Below are 20,633 nucleotides of genomic sequence, written 5' to 3'. Positions count from 1 at the left end.
GAGGTAACGTGGAGATGATGGTGTCTTATACGGTGTTAAACTGCTGCCACAATACAGTGGTTTGTTCATTCAATAACTGTGGAAATTACTGGCCCACTGCTCTGCAGTAGCTGTGGTTTGGCCCTTAGGTGCTGCAGTAAGATGGAATTGATGCATTATGGCAGCTTTGTTAGTCAAAGGCAGATGAGTTCATGTAAAAAAGTCTTGCAACCAGCCTGTGCGTGCCTGGGACTATACTGATGCTTGTTTTATGAAGGTGTGCTGTAAACTTGCTTGAAATATAAGTTAACATTACCTACCATCTTCCTTATATCCGCAGCTTAAATGTAGAGCTTCATCTGCTGCTGTTTGAAAATAGTGAATGGGAAGGAGGGTGCTTTACACTATTTCTTAGCATCCCTGTAGCAGTGATGCAGCCTATCCTGATCTATATTGTCATCATTACTGTTTAAATTAGGTACCACAGATCTGCAGCAAAAGCTGAAAGCTGACCTCTTTCCTGGGAATTTCTGGTGCCTCACTGAAGACTGCATGGTCAGGTTCCTGAAGCCGAAGTGAGGAAGTGGGAGTAATACAGCAGTCTGTGTGAAATGACAAATGCACAGTATTATGCTGAATACATCTTTCCTCTCTAGAGAACAGCATCTTTTGAACCATACAAACAGTTTCCTGGGGAAGAGAAATATTGTCATATAAATAAGCATTCTGAGTGATACTGTACCAAGAAAAGCTTTCTGCTTTCCTGTGTTGATTTAAAAAGGGTTTGTTTTTTTTTTTTTTTTCCAACGATCTTGCATAAAACAACCTATCAAAATATATCTAGTGTTTAACCAAATCTGGTGCAGAAGCTATCTCTGCAAGGAAAAAGGAAATCTAAAATATGTGCTCATGCAAATGCACCAGAAGTTCCTGTTGGCCTAGGATTAAAAAAGACTCCAACTGCACCTCTAAAAATAATAATTGCCTTGCTTACAGCAAATTGAATTCAAACTTATGTTGTATTTCTGGTGAACTTATCTTCTGGGTGTTCAAGGTACACAGGCATGCATTTTTTTCTTGTATTGGGGGGATTTTTTTGCATTCTGCTTTTACACTCTAATTGCTATATCTTTCAATATTATCTTAATTAAGATCTTAAGTACTTTCTGCCTTCTCTAGTCTGCTTTGGGTGTCAAACCACTTCCAGAGACAGGAAATTTAACTTTGGTAATAGATTAAGACCTTTTTTAGCTTTGTATAATCTCTTAAAAGACCTTTTGGAAACGTTTGGCTTAGGGCTTCTCTGCTGTCTGGTGCCAGGCAGGGACACCAAGAGAACTTGGCAGAGAGCTTTACAGGGACATAGGATTTAACATTGTAGAAAGAAAAGCCAATATATCTGATTGAAGTACTGGCACAAAGGGCAGAGGGAGAAAAATAACTAATCCTACTAACAACTTTTCACAGGTAATTTATATATAAATACAAATGAGTAGTCATCAGTTAAAAGTTAATGACTCCAGCACTGCTCTTGGGAGGTATTACACCTGCAGCTTGCTCAGCAGTCGCAATTTCAGGACTCAGTAACCCTACGCTCCAGCTCCTCCTTACAGCATCACAAGAGTGGCTGATGGGCCTCGAATTCCTTCTCGGCAGACAGAAGTACCAGGGGTTGTCTAGAGTGGGAAGTACCTTGTCAAGTCTTCCGCAAAGAAAATTGGAAGTTGGAAAGCATGTATACTTTTAAACTGAAAAGATCTATCCTATCTAATTCCTGTTACTTGGAAACTTACATAGTGGCAAATTGGGACTGCATTTAAAGCACAAGTTAGAGAGCTTTGCAGTCTCCTTGCAGTCCTAGCACTGTACGTAAATTCATTCTGATCAGAGAGTACTCATTTGAGTTACTGCTCCTGGAAGAGCCATACAGCTAAACTTGTATGGTATTGCACATATTTTCTTGGATGTAAATGTCTCTGAATAATATCCATGCTAGTTGCAAGGGATACACAGGCTTTTTTTTACTTTGCAAAGGAAGGCATTCTCTGTGATTCCTGCAGTTTGGTGTAAATATTCTACACGTTCTGCCAAAACAGTTCTAGTTCTCAAAGCAAACAGATTTTTGATACTACTTCATGTGTAGAGATGTTACCTAGTTGTTAATCAAGGCATATGTGATGTATCAGTGATGCACGAATCTTGTTTGACCATGCAGATGCCATAATTTAATGCTTACCTGCATGTGTGGCCTGTCACAGTATTTATGGTTAAACAATTGTACACAAATTTAATTGCTAATTGTAATTATATTGCAATTTTTAACTGCTGATGCACATAGAAAAGATGGTTCTGAATATGAAAGTGCTTGTGGACCAAAATAGTGACTTTCTGACAACTTGTGAACAACTTTAACAAATGCCTCGCAGCAGATGTAATCCAGGATATACCAGTGCCATTTGCCTTTTATGTAATGTTGCCTATTTTCTTCCTGAATCTCTGCATGTGCTATGTAAGAAGATAAAAATGCAGAAACACGAGCGTTGCTGTTAGAATTGCTAGGTATGCTTGCATACTTAAAGCAGATTTTCTTGGTAAAAAAATTACTAGGGCAGCACTAGTATAACAGCAGTTGAAAATACTGGGGTTTAATGTCAGTCTGTCGGAATTCCCAGGAATGGCATAAGTCTGGTTTCCCTCATACAGTTGGCTTTTGGATGAAGTGTCTGGTGGAGACTCTGAGTATTCTTGCTCAAATTCTCAGAGCTGTTAGGGGCATTGTGTGAGTGCAGCTCTAAGCCTGAAACAACAGCAAATATCAGCAAATGCTGATATTGGGAAGATTCTGCCTTGAAATAGGGATCTTTTCCTACCCTTTGCTTTTGCAGTGAAGTCTTCTGGCTGAGAGCGTTGCAGGTAAGCAGGCTGTGATGTATGATGTGGTTATTTTCAGCAGGAACAGTGATGTTGATCGCGCCAGGCAGTAGCCAAAATGCAGTGTGCTGTCTACTCCCCATCTGGAAGTAGGCTTTTATAATTGCTCCGTTGCCACATGGTGGAAATACCTGCAGTGCTTTTGCTGTGTTGTTGTGATGCTACAGCTCTGAAAACTTGAGGATTAAAATTAAAAATAAAACAACAACAACAAAAAAACCAAACAAACCCCAAAATGCAACCCTGAAGAATTCTGCCTCTGCAATCTTTCTGCTCTTACGAAGATCTTGGGAGAAGGAGGAGGAAACAAGTTTGTCTTTCTGTCTTTTGGTAGTCCAAACTGTCGTCCGGTGCAGAGAAGCAGCAGTGAGAACCAGATAGGGGGGGAACATGCTTCCAGTTCCCCCTGGCTGGCCAGAAGTAGTGCAAGCATCAAGAAAGATACTGATGGAGGGCATCTGTTCTCTCTGCCCTGCCTTCCCATGAAAGGCTCCCTTCTTTCTATGCACCTGGACAGGTAGAGCTTTTTAATGCCTCTTCCTATAAGGCCTTTCTGCCATTATCTCATCAAGGGGATTCCTTCGACTTCCCTCCTCAGCCCTTGCTTGTTTTGCACCTTTCTCTTCTATCCTCCCCAGTTGCTATTGATTTCTCAATGGCAAGTGCTCAGACCAGTCCTGTTCGCTCCTTCTGAGAGACATAAAACTTACCACTTTTGAAAAATGCTTATTATACCCCCTAACTTCAGCTGAGCCGGGGGCTCTTGTTTCACAAACAATGCCTGCACTCAGAATGTTACTCTTCCACTTTTGCTCTGGCTCCAGCCCAAGCAGCATGCTGGAAAATGAGTGGTTATTTCAGCAGCCTTGGAAGATCTTGGTTTCTTGAATCCTGGCTGTATTACGAAAACTCTGCTGCAGTTTCACCATGCTGTACCAGAAATTAATTAAGAAATCAGGCATTCTCTTAGCACAACAGCATCTTAGAGTGATCTTAAGCATTACACAGAAAATGCATGTCACGTTCTCCCTTCTTGCAGTACCTTTGCTGTCTTAGCTCTCCACCCAGGCTATAAAGGTAGACATGGATTAGAATTCCAATGCAGAAAAATAAATCTTCCAGAGCCCTTTTACTAGGTCACCCATAAGACATAATAGTTTTTACATGCAAGAATATTTTTAGGTGCTTTTGCCCTTGCTTTAATTTTGTCTGTTAATGGGAAAACTTGAAGGGGTTTTGTGAACTGGGACATGGTTTGGAGGTGTTATGCAAGTTAGTGCTCCTCTCCTTTTTAGCAATGCTAGTAAAATATCTTGAAAATACCTGGAAATTAAGGGCTGAATACCTCCTATATATCAAGAAAAGACATTGCATGCCCTCTAACAAGAAAAAACTCCCTCTTTTCAGGGCTGTATTAAAAGCATACCATTCAGAAAGTTGCTGTACAGTGTATTTTATGCCTGTTGGGTACTTGAAACATGGAGGTCCAATGTTTGCTCTGGCACAAACCCCCTTTCTGTTGTGATTCAGTTTAAGCCTATCAAAAGAATGATGCTTATCAGAAGTTTACTCTTGTGTCAAGAATGGCTAAATCTGTATTTTGATTTTTTTTTTTTATTGGTAGCAATTAATTTAAACTAGCCCTACCTCTCTTTGTTCTTCCTTATGCTGTTTCAAACAAACCTTCAGTATGTAGTTTTCCTGTTTCACAATGTAAGAATAAAAAACTTGCTTTCTTTTATCAGGGGCATTATCTTGGTTTTGTTGTTGTCGGAGCTGACAGCATTTTGTGCCCACGTCTCCACAGCCAACTGTATCTTAACAGAGATGTGGATTCTGCTGCTTAAAAGCTGAAGTGAAATCTAAATCCTTTCTGAACAAAACCTGCTTCATTCTGTGCTTTATCTGTTACTGGCACTGGAGCAGAATGGTGTTAAGAAAAATGTTGACTTGAAAAGCTTCACAAGCAAACATTGCTCTGTTGCTAAATCTGTGACTGAGGTCAGTTGCAACGATATTTTAATTGTAGTTTGTACAGCAAAACACAATTAGCCAAATAGGTTGGTAGAATAAGTACTGAATCAGCCATAGCTTGAAACTGTCTAGCATCGTGCCCTGAAATATTAATATTTCATGTAGTGCTCCCCTCAGACTGCGTACAAAAATAGTCCCTGTCCTAGTAGAGCTGGAAATGGCGGCTGTGTTACTGTGCTTGGCAAGGAAAGAGCAGAATGTATTCTTGTCACTTATGCTTTTATTGGGATAACGCGGTGAAGATGTCCTCTTAAAGAAATATAATTATCTCTTGGCTGTAGGAGAACACTAGGTCACCCTGCAGTAGAAGTTAAGGTGTCCTAGAAAGCTTTCCCTCTTTCTTTCTTTTCTTTCTTTCTCTATCAGCAGCCGTATAGAAAAAGTGGGCCAGCTGCAGAGTGCTGACTTACTGTACCCTTTTCCTCTGCAAGGTTCTGCTTTGACTCGCTGTCTGCTGGTAGATGGCAGTGAAAACCAAAGTGCTGACAGATGGAGGCTCCATGGGGCTTCAACTTGAAGCTGATGAATCTTATTTCTTCTTTTCCTAATGGGGGTAATTTGCAATTGCTTTTGACAACCCATCAGTGCCAGTTTTGGGACCATCACCTTGCCACCTTAAGTCTGTCTCTTGTGCTATGCTTCTGCTGGCCTTTCATTTTCACTATGTTGGATGAGATCTCTGCATATCATCCTCAAGTAAGCAAAAACCGCAGGGAAGTCACTGGGCTTACCTACCTAGCTTCTGCTTAAAAGAGAACTTTGCGAGCCTAGCAAGGAAGAGATGACGCCTTTCAGTAGATAACAAGATGAAACTCACTTGTTGAACCACCATCTTTTGGAATAAATGTTATATTCCTCTTTGAGGCTGCAGATGGTGGTTTGAAAGGACATTGCAGGTGCATATTGGTGCTTAGTATCCTGAAGATGTAATGCTGCACCTTCAATGCTAAAGCTGATTTATTTTCTGCTTGGAGACCTTCAGCTTGAAAACTTAATTTCCTCCAAGTATTATTGCCCCCTGTAGGAATAGGTAGTGTGTGATCACTCAGCAAGTATGGAATGTCCTTTCCTGTCCAGCTTGCTTCAGTTTCTATACCTGACAGCTTCTTTTTGCAGAAGACCAGAGAATTATTATGATCTGGTGTCTTCATTCAGTTCGTGTCTAATGTATCGCAAAGTATTTTCATGTTTGGTGTGTAAAGATAGATTTTAGGTGTCAGTTTTCTTAAAGATAATTAAAACTCGTAGTACCTTGTTCTTGTATATCATGGTTATGGTTAGCATCACCTTGCAATTAGTCAGCATTTGTCTAGCTTCATCCATTGGTCTTGCTATATGATCATGTATATTGACTATTGTTAGCAAAGCCATTTTTTGCCTGTGTGGATGCTTACAGACTTTGATCAAGTACTTCCTTTACCTTCTTAGGTATTCTATCATCCTTATGGGATGATAATATCATAGTATTTTTCTTAGGTAATGAGCTCTTTTTCAGCTCCCTGCTGAAGAGATGTTTACTTAAAAATCAGAAAAAAAAAGAGAAGATGCTTAACATATTAAAATATTTTAAAGTGGCATAACTTCCTTAAGGGTTCTACCAGAAGGCCTGGAGTTAGTTTTAATTTCCAGTGGGCAGTATCTCTGCTAAGGAAACTGGCCTCTGCATCCTCTGCAGCAGCATCCAGCGTGGAGGATCTGTTCAGCTTGTCAGTGCATACTGACAGCTCTGGCTGTTCCTGAGTTGGAGCAAAATCATGCCTTAGAAAATGCAGCTAAGAGTTAATAATTCTGTAAGCAGCAAATGCATGTTTCTTTATATGGCAAATGGTCAGAACTTCTGCAAAGCTCACGCGTATGTTGGAAATCCTGTTTGAATTTTCACAGGCATTTTGAGAAAAGCCTGGGTTGATCAGCCTCTCCTGATGGTGTCTTTTCAGATGAATACACACATACTAAGGAAGGCTGTAGCTTAAGTATTCTTACAACCATGATTTTTCTGTTGTTCAGAAGCTTATTTTAATTCTGCCTCTAACAACATTATTAATCAGCTGCATTACTGTCCAAAAAGAATCTTGCAGGAGTAAGGTGTGGGATGCTTTCTGCATTTGAAAAGCCCTTGCCTTTGAAATAGGATAATTCCTTTAGCACTTAAACTTGCCGAACACTTTCCCAAAGAGTTGTCATGTAATTTGGGGGAAGAGCAGGTTCAGCTGATGCTGTCTGGTTGCACAAGATGTTTTACTTGCTTTTGTTTGCTGCGACTGATCAGAACTGTGAAATTTGCTTAATTCTTTTAGCTTGCAGCTCCAGATAAGCTGTCACAAACCTGTGTTCCCTCTCTATATCTGTCTGTAGGGGTTGCTGGTGGTAAAGGGAACTTTCCTTCAATAGACCCTTGTAATAAATTCCAGTGTCTGGGGGTCTTTTCCTGGAGCACTCAGATAGGACTTTGACTGGATTAACAGATCAGTGTCCTGCAATCACACAGCAGGCCACGTGTGACATAATTAGCAAGCTAGAAAGCGAATGGGCTTTAAAGGTGATCACTACCGCACCAGAGCCATCTGCTTAAGCCAAGGTTCAGCTCAGGCAGTCCATTGATCCATTGTAATCTCTCGTGAGGTATTAGGCTGCAGCGGGCTGCTGTGACAAATGTGGCAAAGAGCAGGGACATTATTTATAGAGAAATTAATTCAGAAGACCCTCTGTTGGTATTCAGGGCTGTGTTTTGCTTGCGGTTGCCCAGCTTCACCTGCAACCCTCCTTAGAATGTATGTATTTGTGTATAGGCTAAATTAAATTATTATGTGTTGGAGGGATTTTGACTTCTGCTGCATTACAGATACCCAACAGTACCCAGGAGTAGTGTCACTGTAAGGTATAACAAGCATAAAGTGTAACAAGTCACAGCACGTGTGCAGACCAAATGTAAAATCTTGCTGCAAGGAAGAATACCTTGATTCAGCTTTCAGAAATTCCTGTTAAGACAGTATCAGTTCAGAGTCCTGATGCCATGGGCAAGTTGTAACCAGAATCTCTGACAGCTCTCTTTTAAAGCTGAAGGTACTGCAGAGCCGCAGGGACCTCCTGAGCAGTGGGGAGCAAGACATGGATGTTTCTCAGCTTCCCACACTGGGGAACGGCTGGGCTGTCTTAGTTTTGTAGGTTTTTGGTAGATAAGTCTGATGTTGAGATTTCTCCCTTGTCCATCAATTTGTCTGGCAAACCAAGCCTGAAGGACATTCTTGCAGATCTTCAGTTGAGATGCTGCTTGGAGAGACACGGGAATCACAATTTTTCTTCTCTAAGATAGGCTCAATGTGGGAAAGGAACAGCTTCCAGGGAGCTTGGCACTTATTTTCTGTTCAAATTCTCAGAGCTTGTAATAACTCTCTCTTTAACAAGCAGCTTGTAAACACAGTTTTTCTTTTGTTTCGTAGCTACTCCTGACATCACTGGCCATAAGCGAAGTGAAAATAAAAATGAGGGGCAGGAGGCCCTCATGTACTGCAAGTCTGTGGGCTTCCCACATCCCGAGTGGGTGTGGCGCAAGAAGGTCAATGGAGTATTTGAGGTAAGAAAACTGGGGTATCGGGCATGTATTAACCTGCCAAAACCCCCAGTAAGGAAGGAAATGAGCACCTTGGGTTTAGGGGTATATTATTTAGGGTGCCTTATAACTTCTCAAAATGCAGTTCCTCAAAAGTCTGATACATTAGTGAGTGAAGCTGAAATTTTTCAGCAGCAGCGAGTGTAAAATGGGTATTTATATTGTTGTGTTAACAGAGTTGCTCATTGCGTTGCTGCTGGGCAAAGTTATGAACTGTCCAGAAAGATATGATGTTCAGGGTATCTGCTACAAATTGCAAGATGTGAGTTATGAAATGTGATTTAAAAATGCATTTGGTTATAAATTTCTCAAACTGTTTTTCAGTTTTACTGGTTGAGCTTACAACACTTACTATGAGGATGCGGTAGTGATACCTACTAGTGTTTTAAGCGATCGTATTTTTTCCATGTAGCAACTGATCTAGCGAGCAAGAAAATTTGACCAGCAATTGGAATAGCAGAAGAGAAGCTGGAAGTTGCTAAGTCCTTCAGCCCACCTATTTTTACGTTGCTGTACGATCTGCCAGAGAGGTAGCAATTTGATTGATAGATGAAGAAAAAATGTTAAGCAAATAACAGTATGGGTGGGTTGATCACTGTTAAGTGCGAGCTTAAATTTTTATGGGACAGTGCTATATGAGTGACTTACCAAGTGCTGTAAGTCATCAGAGTCCTCTGTGGTGGTGTGCAGATTTCCCTTCACACTTTTTCTGGTGAAGTTATTTGATAAGTTATCCAAGATTAACTTTCAGGAAGGTCAAACATCCATATTTTGTCAAAGTTTTGCCCCTTTTTGATTCTTTAAATGTAAGCAACTCTGGAATTCTCTTTTTCAAATGTAGAAAGAATGTGGTGCCTTGAATTCCAGCTTTTATAAATATTCCTAAAGTCAGTGGCTTAGGCTGCCCTGCCCACAAATCTGTGAGCAGTGCGTGTTTCTTTTTAAAAACATAGCAAAGGCAAAATTTTATTAGGGCCATCGTACCTCAGATAGTTAGAAAATGCTATCTAATGCGGTGTAGAATAATCTTAACTGGTACTGCTTTTTCTCTTTTCCCCCCCTCTACACTGAAATTGTTTTGTCCCCTGCTGGGGAATGTATCTTCTCTCCTGTACTTGTCTCATCTGTTTAGGTCAACCTGTGTCATCTTACTGCTGTTCACTGGTGAATCGAGTGTAATGGTTTCTCTTGAAGCAAAAGGGTGGGAACATAACATGGTAGCTTACATGATCACAAGCACTGGCATTTCATGGCTCATACTGTTAAAGTAGGATGAAAATACAGGTTGTCAGTTAAGTTGGCATTTTTTGTTGTTTTGAAGCACAGTTCACTTTAGTGAGAGATACAGAATAAACACTAGTAGTGGGCTTTTCTGTTGCGTTAAGGAACCAGCCTCTTTGCAAGAATCCCTCAAAACTCTTCTAGTTGCCGTGACACAGAAATGAAAAGGCACCAGAACTTATAAAAATTCTTGCTCTTGTCCTTTTCCACCTTTCTCCTTTTATCAGGACATCAACAACTCCTCCGGCAGATTCTTTATTTCAAATAAAGACAACTACACTGAGCTCAGCATCACAAACCTACAGATAAACGAGGATCCTGGCGAGTACCAATGCAACGCAACCAACCAGGTCGGCTCTGTCTCGGTCACAACCATCCTCCGTGTCCGCAGCCACTTGGCTCCCCTCTGGCCCTTTTTGGGGATCTTGGCAGAAATCGTTATCCTCGTTGTCATCATAGTTGTTTATGAGAAAAGGAAGCGGCCGGATGAAGTCCCAGACGGTAAGTGTGCTCAAAGCCACTTGTAAGGAGGAAGAAAAAAAAAAAAAAAAAAAGGCAAAGCGAACTTATGGAAGCAGAACGGAGTGGGGCTTTGTGGCAGGAAGGATCAGCAGCCCAGTTAATTCAGCTCTGAGCTCTTTGCTTTCTCATCTGTTCCCTCTCCAGACATTAAGCCCAGAAAGCACAGAGGGTCCAAGTGTTGTCCAAAGTCCTAACACTGGATTTCCCACAGATCTCAGACTATGGGGTGGGAGGGCGGTTATTTCACTATCTTTAAAGCTTTTGTTGCACAGGGGGTGTAGCGCTCCCATCTCTTTCCTGCTGTAGTAACCCTGAGAAATGCTGTGTGTCAGCCCTAAGGAGCATGGGGCAGCACAGGGGGAGAGCTGGAAACACTCTTCCATGTGGCATCTGGATTGGACACTGGGCAGGTTTTGTAAGGAGGCATTATACTTAAAGGGATTGGGACTGCAAAGGTGCTTCAAAAATAAAACATGTTTTCAATGAGTGGGGGTAGGGCTCTTATTTTGGTGTGTAACTGAATTTTACTTAAGAAATCCTCTGGAAACTGTATCTAATTGTAGTAGCCACTGACATATGTTTTCTAAAGATTAGGTTTTCATTATCAGGTTTGATGGTAGAACTAATTAGTTAAACTGTCATACACAAAAAAAGTAGTAAGTGTTTCATCTTTGAGCTTCTTCTGCATATCTTCCTCTTTAAAAGATGGGGGAAGGGACAGTTTGAGGCTACAACGAGTATTTGAAAGAACCACATCAAGAAACAGTCTTTAATGTGACACCTAGCTGCTTACTACAGTGTTCCTCAAGAAAACCAAGGAATCTTTGTGAGAAGCAGCTGGTATGCCATCGTGCTGTAGCAACATGACGTGTCCAAGTAACATAGCAGGTGCTTTAGAGTACGTGGAGGGCAACACGCTGAATCAGTACGGGAAGCATTGAATCATTAGCATCTTCCTGGGTTGAACAAGCCCTGTAGCATGGTAGGTAGCTTCCAAAGGCAGCTGTGTTGTAGCTTGTGCAGCAACGATGTTGTTGTCGAGCTGCACAAGGGTTTGATAACAATGCAGCATGACTTTTGCCTTTTGGGATGAAAATATAGGTGCTGAAACAGTGATCTGTTTGTGAAGTTTGGGCAAAACCAACTTCATGGTTCCTGAGCTATGTTTCAGAGAATGAAAAGAAATAATCTTACAAAACAAGTAATAAATGTTAATACTTTGAGAATGGCTGAGGCTTGGGTCACTTCTGTAGCAGATCAAAACTGTCTTAAATACTGCATACCTAGAGGAAACTAGCTTTTGATCTTAACCACTTGAGTAGCATTTACTAACTGCTTATAGAGCATGCATTGAGACTGGTCTAGGTTTGTAGACAACAAAATATAAACTGTGCATGTTCCTCTGCATAACTAACAGCTTCACAGTTGCTAAGGGGTTTATACTGCCAGCAGTTTGTCCTCAAAGTGGCTCTCAACCAGCCCAGAAAACTTCGAAAAAGACCATTTAAATGTTCTCTTGCACATCTCCCATATTGCTATGCCACGTTGGCCTAATTTTGATGTCGGGATGGCCGGGGAGACACTCGCCTCTTTGGTGGCTGTTCATAGTTCCCTGCTTTCAGAATTTCATTTGATGAAGTTTCACAAGGACCGAAACAAGATATGAGATTGTAATTTGATGTGTAAGTATTTGTTGAAAGCAGCCTCTAATGGACTTAATCCAATAGAAATTGGCTTTGACTTGACCAGATTGCAGCGCAACCACCATGTTAGTGCGATTAAGCACACATTGGAGGTGAAGAGTTCACTACCTGTTTGTTTCAAGGGCTGAAGTTTTCCTGGCTAGTCTGGCTGCTCTTCAGATGCCTGAGGGATCCAGGCTCATCATCTCTGATGGAGGTGTCCAAGATGATGAGCCAAGTAACTGAGGTTACTAAATTTGCTTGCTTGGTCTGCTGTTACTTTAAAGGCAGCTAAGCTTGAGTCCTGGAGAGTGATGCAACTCTGTGGTGGACAAATGTTTTCCCTGTCCACTTTCTTGGAGGACAAAATCCAGCACTGAATATCACAGTCAATATCTGCATATTGGGTTTGCCTGGATGAAGAGCCACAGTTGGCATAACGTCTTCTCAACTGAAGGCCGACTTGAGTCCTACATTCCCTTGGATACTCCTGCATTTTCTGTAATGGCATTTGAAGCTTTCCGTGATATCGTGGTGGGAAACACCCTAGAAGCAGGGGCAGTTGACAAATGCATATGTGAGAAATCAGTAGTCTGCTGATTTCCACACTTGGATGTTTTACTCTAGGTTATTCTTAATTTTATTATTTTAAATACATTGTTACGAAATGCCAAAGTTAATGTTTTAATGCAACAGTGTGCTTATTTGGAATTTAAACTCTCTGCTTCCAAAATCATACGTCCGCCTCCACATGCTGCAGTGAGCTGTAGCGGGTAACATCAGTGAGCCTAGAGCTGAGCCAGCAACTCATGCAGATATTAGTCTAAACACCATATTACTTAATATAAATATTATTTGGCAACAACTGTGATCTCTCAACTATCAGCTGGTTTTCTGAATATTTTTTTTTAGTATAGGTTTTAATGTATTAAGCTTTAAGGACAAGGGTTGCGGTTATGCCAGATCTTCATGTGAAGCTGCTGCAGCAAAAATGATTGAGCTGTTAGTGCCTCCTTGCTAACGGGAAAAAACTGGTAGTCTCATCAGCAGAGTAAATTCACTGATGGCCCTTCTTGCTGGGGTGTGAATCTTGCCCTTGGACTACTCCAAATTTTTCCTTAGACACTGAGATTCTTTCATATTCCCCACCATCACCCCAGTCCCCGTCTTCCCATGGTGGAATAACTCTGGACATTCCTTAGTCACCAGATTTCTCTGATGTTCTTCCTTTGCTCTGGAGTAGCAGGTAAAAGCAGCCAAAAAAACCCCCAGCCACATTTGAGGATGGATAGCCATTTTGCATCTTTCTTTGGACCGCTGCCTAGTGGATTGTTATCATTTGGCTTGGCATGTCCTCCTGCTGCCGGCTGTCTATTCCTGCAGATAAGGTGTCTCCTACCAGTAAACAGCCTAAATGTTGGGGTGCAAGCTTTGTACCTGTAGTCTTGCCCCTCTGCAATGCTTCGGGGCACCATAGATCCCACCTTAGGAAGAGGTGTCTCCTGTGTTCAGTCAAGCTTTTTTTCCCCTTGAGAATCCTCTGATGTAGTGGCTAATGTCTGCCCTGTTGAAGGGATCTCAGGAGTGAGGATTTCTGCATAGAGCTAGCGTAAAGAGGACTTATTCAGGACACTTCAAGGATTTCTTAAAGTTTTGGAGAAAACCAGTGATGCTAAACATGGTAGCTTCCCCTGTATACAGAAAAATCAAAGCCTTTCTGGAGCTGAAGGAACTGTTAAATCGACAGTCTGGAAGTACACCTGCAGCCCGTGCAGAGCCTGACTGGTAACAGTGTAGGATGAAATGCAGTTGAGCTGCATTTATCTTGTGTCTTGCTGGGAGATGCTGGTGCCCACGCTGAGCTCTCACCTCATGCAGTACCCAGGTGACATAGTTTCTAGGGCTGGCTTAGTTAAGCCTACACAAGTTACAGGCAGCCCTTTGGAGTGTGCTGACTTCATCCCCTCAGACAGAACCGGCCCAAGCTGAAAGCTGGAGCAGGGTTGCTCCAGACTCCACTAATAACAGGCACACTTAATTGGAGTCCTTTAGCCTTTCGCAGCTGTACTAGCTTGCCTTCACTGAGGTGCCACCTTCCAGAAACTGCTTATCTTGCTCTTCTTTTTTGAGAACTGTATTGAACTATTTAGTTAGCACTTCCACATCTCCAGAGAATCCTCCAATTCAATGCAGCATAAGGTACTGAGGCAGAAAATCCTGAGGGTCCCCCCACTCCACCCTGACTGAAGAAGAACTGTTTTTACAGGAATATGATGTTTCTCAGGCAAACCTCAGAAGTATATATAACCCTTTGACAAACCAGATCAGTAATTTCGGTGTTTGTGTTTGCAGTGCACTTGTATACGCACAAGAGGATATTTGTAAGAACTTCATGGAAAAGTCAGTGGTCTTACAGCTGCATCAGCCTTAAAAAACCAAGGCTTGAGGGCCGTACCATTTTGGTGAGGCCAAACAAAGAAGTGCCAAAAAGGGCTTTTGATAACTGATGCTAAACAAAAGCACCCAGTTGCTAGTGGGGAGTGTGACTGTTTGGAGGGAAACATTATCTCTGTCCTGGAAGGTGTCTGGGATGCTTTCCAGAGCACTTGGGAACTCTACCTGGCCAGGCAAAACAAAGCCAATTGAATTAATTCCCTTTCTCTCATCTCTGTGTTCCACAGGCTAAAAATTACCTGTCTCAGCGTGCCAACTACCTCATCTCTTGGCAGATGGGTAGAGTGACAGATACCTGGTTAAATTTGGAGCAGTTCTTCTCAGTTTACTGTTTAGCTGTGGAGTGAGGGCACTTAGGTTTCAGAGTTCGGGGGGGATAAAGGGCTGTGTGTTACAAGACATTTATCCAATGTGTTCACTGGCCTTATGAAAGGTGTTACCTCTGTCTAGAAGCGCTGCCATGCTGGAAGAGCAAGGACACTCCTTTAACTTTGGCATTTCCTGACTGCAATTTTTTTTGCATGGACCTTGCTTTTTGTGTTTAGTTGAATTGCTTTTTATGCCACGGAACAGGGCTGCTCAGTAGCAACTTTGCTAGTATTTCCTCCTTCACATAATTCAGATTTGTGATTTAATTTGTTTTTTTGGTGTTTTTTTTTTTCCTGCTGCTGTATAGCAGAAAAAGGAACTTGGCACCCATGAAATTTGTATTTCCACCAGAAATGGTGCAAGGATGGCATTAGCGGATCCCCACTGTGGGTTCTTGCTGTCGTGCCTGTGGATTAGGGGCATTCTCGCCCTCCTGGGAAGGCGAGGTGACTGCAGTGAGTACCTCCAGTAACCTGCCTGCAGGTGTGATCCCTATTGCATCCAAATTATGTGCTGGAAGGCGGAAGGGAGGGCAGATTGCACTTGAATTTCTTCATCCTTTCAAAATGAGAGTTTTGACTTGCTTTACACGTGGTAAAGCAATACACGGATCGCATACCCTTTCCAGAGAGTGGCTACGTTTTGTAAAATCAAGAGTGGGTGAATAACGTGCAGTTTCCAGTGGCTTTTGGTGATGAAAGCTGCATGTACGTGGCATGTTGAGGCCAGAGACGCTGGCACATCGCTGCATGTACAATGGGAAACAGTTTCAGCAGGGGACTGCTGATGCATTTTGCTCAGAATGCAAGTTGCTCGGACTTCCCTTGACAATAAAAGGAAGCAAATAGCTTTATATTCCTCTGTGGTATAGCTTAAGCTGCTTATTTTTGACAGACGTAGCGATCAGCCATTGTGACCTGAATGTAGTATATCAAAGATTCCTAAAGAAAGTGTCTATTCTGTTGTTGTTGGATCATATAGCCTAAAATTAGTAAAGATGCCGTTTTAAAGGGTGTGTGCTGGGGTAAGTAGAAAGTAAAAACTTCTTGGCTACATTCCCCCGTAGGAATGTAAACAGTTTTTACTTTAAAATCCGTATTCTACATGATCTTTAGTTCAAAACCCTGAGGTGACTGGGTTATATATAACATGTCCTTTTTCATTCTTCCTTCTCATTTCTCAGCTTAATACAAAGACTTTCCATAAATGTTTTTCTGCTCTGGCTCTGCAGAAGCTCCATCCATATCCCCACATTCTTTCTAATACTCTTTTTTTTTTTTCTTGACTTTCCCTGTTCCTGCTGTTACTGTAAGTAATTTAAAGAACAAAATGTTTTCACTGAAACGGTTTACCTTGTACCAACTTAATTTTTGGATTTTTTTTTTTTCGATTACCCACACCTTTCTCTCCCACACTTAAAATTCATCAAGGGGAGAAGATTGTCAGACAGGCGCATTGCGAAACCATGTAGTTATCAACTATACCCAACAGCAAGCATCGCTGTATCACAGTGGTAATCAAATAGCCTGGCTCCTCCGGGCCTTTATATACTAATTTGTTAGATGCTATTATAGGATCAGAATTCCTCCAGTCTGATGTAAGTAATGTTTGCCAGAGAGTCTCTGTTGCCGATACACTTGTGCCTTCCTTCCATTTCAGAGCAACTGCTTTATTTTTATTGGTTTGCTTCATGGAGCGAGATTAGTGTCTCCATTCACCTATTCTTCCCCCTCCTCCCACAATATACAATATATTCCTGTTAATGAAGCCAAAGAGAAGAGCATTGCTCCAAACCCGACGTGCATGGTGGTGGTAAATGCCACCTTTGAGTCTTTGCATGCAACCAAAGCCATAAGTGGTTAATGCAGGTTGTAACGCTTGTGTCCCTGCGAACGGCTACCTTGTGAGAAAGCGTCACGGTCCTGCGTGGCTGTGGACTGCTTTGAGTGCTCAATGTGGAGCCTTCCAAATGTATTATGAGTTAAGAACTGAAAAATTTTGAAAAAAAAATTTATTTTTTCCAACTTGGGCAAACATCTAAATTCTTATAAATGTTCTTCTCAAAAGTTTTCAAGCTACTGTCAAATTTTCTCGTCCCAGAAAGCAAACTCTTAACCTAGCTTTTCAATATAAAAATTCCCTAGCCGTCTCTGTAATAGTTCCAACAAATCGCTTTGCAGACCTTAGAAGATTTAAGACAGGACCCCAAAGCTGCCACAGACGCTGGCTTTTCCTTTTGAGCATTTGAACAGAAACCGAACATGAGTTTCGTTTTAATAATGCTCCCATTCACTGTTGATCTGTAAAGGCAGGTCTGAGGGTTGCCACGTGCCAGTGTAAGAACCATTGTTGAAGCTGCTGGTGTCGACTCCTCTCTGTGTAGATTTCTTTGCAATTTTTAAAGCACAAGCAGAAATGTAGAGTCCCTTCACATGCAAAAATTTGAAACTTAGTGCTGGAAGTACCCATTAGTGTTTCATTTTTAACTTCCAGCAGTCGTAAGAGGCTACACAAGATTAATTTGACGTTAAAAATAAATACTGTAGCTTTCCAAAGGAGGTACAAGAAACTGAGTAACATCTAAAATGCCTAAATTTATAAGGCTGAAAGGGGGAGAGGGGGCACAAAACACCACCACCACCACCCTTCTCAGACTGCCAAAGCATGGGTTACATTCCCAGACAGTTAATACAAGTGGAGGAGCTAAAGCAAATCCATTTGTCATCATCTTACAATTTTAATGTCCATATATTTTTGCCTGGAAGAATTGATTACACGTGTTACACGATGCATTAAGGACAGCAGCAATTCTAACCTCTCAGTTCAGAAATGTGCTGTTTCAGGGCAACACTAAGCAGATGATCACTATACCCACAAGAAAGGCTTGGCTGGTTGGGTTTTTGGGTTTTTTTAAATCTTGTATTATATAAACAATGGGGGTTTTGGAGTCTGCAGATCCTCTCCAAATTCAAAAGGAAGTTCCTGCAAAAGGAGGGGTTTAGTGTGGTCAGTTATAAAATTACAGCTCACATGGCAGCATTTCGGGAGCCCCATGGGTGCAGAATGGAATGAAGCAGTATACTGGGAGGATGTTCTCTATGGCCATAGGTTGTACATACTATTAGAGACAATCAGTTACTAGAGCAGGTCTTCTGGCATAAAGGTTTTGAGTTATATTGATATTTGTCAGTTACTATGACTTTTTTTTTTTTTCCCCTTCAATTGCATCATACCCTTAAAAAAATGGTGGTAAGTGAGAGATCTGCATGCTTTGGAGTTTGTTTAATCTCCGCTTCAGTCTATACAATGCACAAGTCATAATGTTAACACTTTTTCTTAAAACTTCTTCATTCACGTTCACAACTAATTTGGATTTCAGTTTGCTGTTTTTAATCTTTATTTAGTCTAATTTTGTACTTATTTTTCTGTTGTTCTGTTGCCCCCTGATTTCACTGAGGTTTCGGTCTTTGTCTGTACTGTACTGGGGATGCTTTTCCAGCAGTTAAATGGCTGACCAGGATAGTAACGCACAGAGAAATTTTCCTCAGTCTTATTTTATCTCCGTTTAGGTTATAGATGGGAAAGGGGCGAGTGGTGGTGATCCACCATATAAGCTTAAGTATTCTAATAGGCATTTTTGTTGGATCTTTGTTAGGAAAACACCCGATGGCAGCCTTTATAAATGTGAAGCTTTGTTGGGTTTTTTATTTTTTTTTAAAAACACAAAACTACTTATCTGAAATAGGCATCTAAATATTTTAACAGAGAAAGAAAAATGGTTCTTTTATAGCGAGAGAGAGCTTGTATCTTAACGGTGCAGTCTGATATTTCTGAAGTCCAGCCAAACAAACTCTCAAAGATGTCAGTTATGCTTGTTAGAAAGCTGAGATAACAGAGTCTTAAAGCAGAATGGCATCGGTAGCAGTACTGATCTGGGGTTGGGGGAACGAAGGGCTTGCTGTCTGTCCGAGGCTCTTCCCAGCCAGCGTGTGGAGTGCGAAGCGCAGCCTGCTTTAAGATCTTTTGTGAATCAAAAGATGTTTGTGGAAGGAAGTTCTAGATTTACTGTGCTTTGTGTTTCAGTACCTGGTGTGTCTCTGTATATCTCCACTGTATATACAACAGCACATTGATGTCTGGTTGTCCTTACTAGTCCTAGTTCTCTCTGTATCTTGTCCGATAGTGTACTGTTGCTGGTAATGGACTTCTGTGGACACTGGTGTGTCGCTAGTGTGTTATTTTGGCTGTAAAGCTCTTGGTTTGTGGTTAGTTCTTTATTTTTTTGAAGTATTTTTTTGTTCCGGTCACTGTCTGTGCTAGCGGTGGCTTTGCCTATCCGTTGCCTTCAAGGTACAGGTGGAGTAATGTCCCCTTTGACCGACATTACTCCTAGCGTGTGCTCATGCGGATGCCTACACTGTTAAGACTGTAATTTCCATAACTGCTTCATGTGCACTAAGCACCCTTGTGGAATCCTGCTGAGAGTTTCTTAAAGACTTCAGTGAAAAATCCCTCCAGCGCGAGGTGGGAATGGCAACTGTCAAGTGCCAAAAACATCAGGTACTGAATTGGTTCCCCCAAAATACTTCTACAGGAGCATTAACTTTCTGGATTGATTTTTGTAGTGCTGTTTAAATGCAATTCTGTCTTCTGTACTGCAGCTTGGGAGCAAAATAAGGTGTTTCATAATTAAAAAAAAAATATGTTCAATTGGTCACGGAAGAGCGAATGCAAAACATTACTCATTGGCAGATTTTTTTCCAATTCTTAAAAGAGAATAGTTTTGCCAAGAGACACAGGCAGAACAATGCTGTCAGTCTTCTGTAGCTGAAGTCTGTTGTGTCTGGAGGTATTACAACACCCCGAACTTTCCCTGGCGTTTTGAGCCCTGGGCTCTATCAGGCACACACACAATGCCTGCTGCTGCCCAAGGACTACGTTTGGGTACTTCATTCAAGTATTGCACCTTCAACCTCCTCCTAACCTGGTCTATTCTAATCAGACATGGAGAAAAATGGAATATGTAGAGGTCGTATCATCCATGGGGGAAGATGAGTATATGGTGTATATACTCTGTTGTGTATATACCAGTAATTACCCATCAGCAGCTGAAGAACAGCTTAAAAAATATATGTATATTAAAAAAAAAAAATCAATGCAAGAAAACAACCAGCAGGATTTTACAACTGAAACGTTGGTTTGTCTTCTCATCTATTTTTTATGAGATTGAACCACTGGAACTTGGGGACAAGATGAGTCTGACCATATTGCAACAATCTGTCCGCTACAGTTGCAGTTCTTCATGACAAGCATTCAAAGTGTTAACTAAAACCATCGAAGCAACATACCTGCCATTAAAACTTGAATCCAGAAAAATAACTCCATGAATCTTTGCACTACCAAGTGGAATGGCCTTTAACGCTGTAGATAGATTGGTTTGCTGTTTGCAGTTCAGCCGGTGTACGGTGCAAAGACTGACTCTCTTTTTCTTTCCTTTCCTTGTCTTTCCCTGGATTGCATCGGAATTCTTGCTGCAGATGATGAACCAGCTGGGCCAATGTAAGTGCATTTTAAGAAAAAAAAAAATTACTGCGCTTAATCTGAGGGTTTATGAGAGGTTGCAGTACATCAGGTTGATATTACGTGCGACATTACTAATGGTAATGGAGCCTTTGGTTTGTTGTTTGTTAGCGTTGGTATCTGTGAGGTCCTTGCTAGAAAAACAAATAATGCTGGAGGAGTTCGAAACAAATACTTGTGCTGAAGCCACA

General features: G+C 41.4%; 1 protein-coding gene across 3 annotated transcripts in view; it reads left to right on the top strand.

Annotated features, from left to right (window-relative positions):
* NPTN (neuroplastin) overlaps window positions 1–20,633 on the top strand; it is a 59,292-nt gene that overhangs the window by 36,751 nt on the left and 1,908 nt on the right. For 2 of the 3 annotated variants that reach the window (XM_030016369.2, XM_030016371.2), the window contains 3 exons: window positions 8,385–8,518; window positions 10,063–10,336; window positions 20,400–20,421. In XM_030016369.2, coding sequence (XP_029872229.1) covers window positions 8,385–8,518; window positions 10,063–10,336; window positions 20,400–20,421 — 430 coding nt within the window. The remainder of the gene's footprint in view (window positions 1–8,384; window positions 8,519–10,062; window positions 10,337–20,399; window positions 20,422–20,633) is intronic. The other variant, XM_030016370.2, reaches the window with a different exon arrangement.

Source organism: Aquila chrysaetos, chromosome 5 (assembly GCF_900496995.4).
Source record: "Aquila chrysaetos chrysaetos chromosome 5, bAquChr1.4, whole genome shotgun sequence".
Classification (NCBI taxonomy): domain Eukaryota; kingdom Metazoa; phylum Chordata; class Aves; order Accipitriformes; family Accipitridae; genus Aquila; species Aquila chrysaetos.
This window is presented reverse-complemented; position numbering and strand designations above follow the sequence as displayed.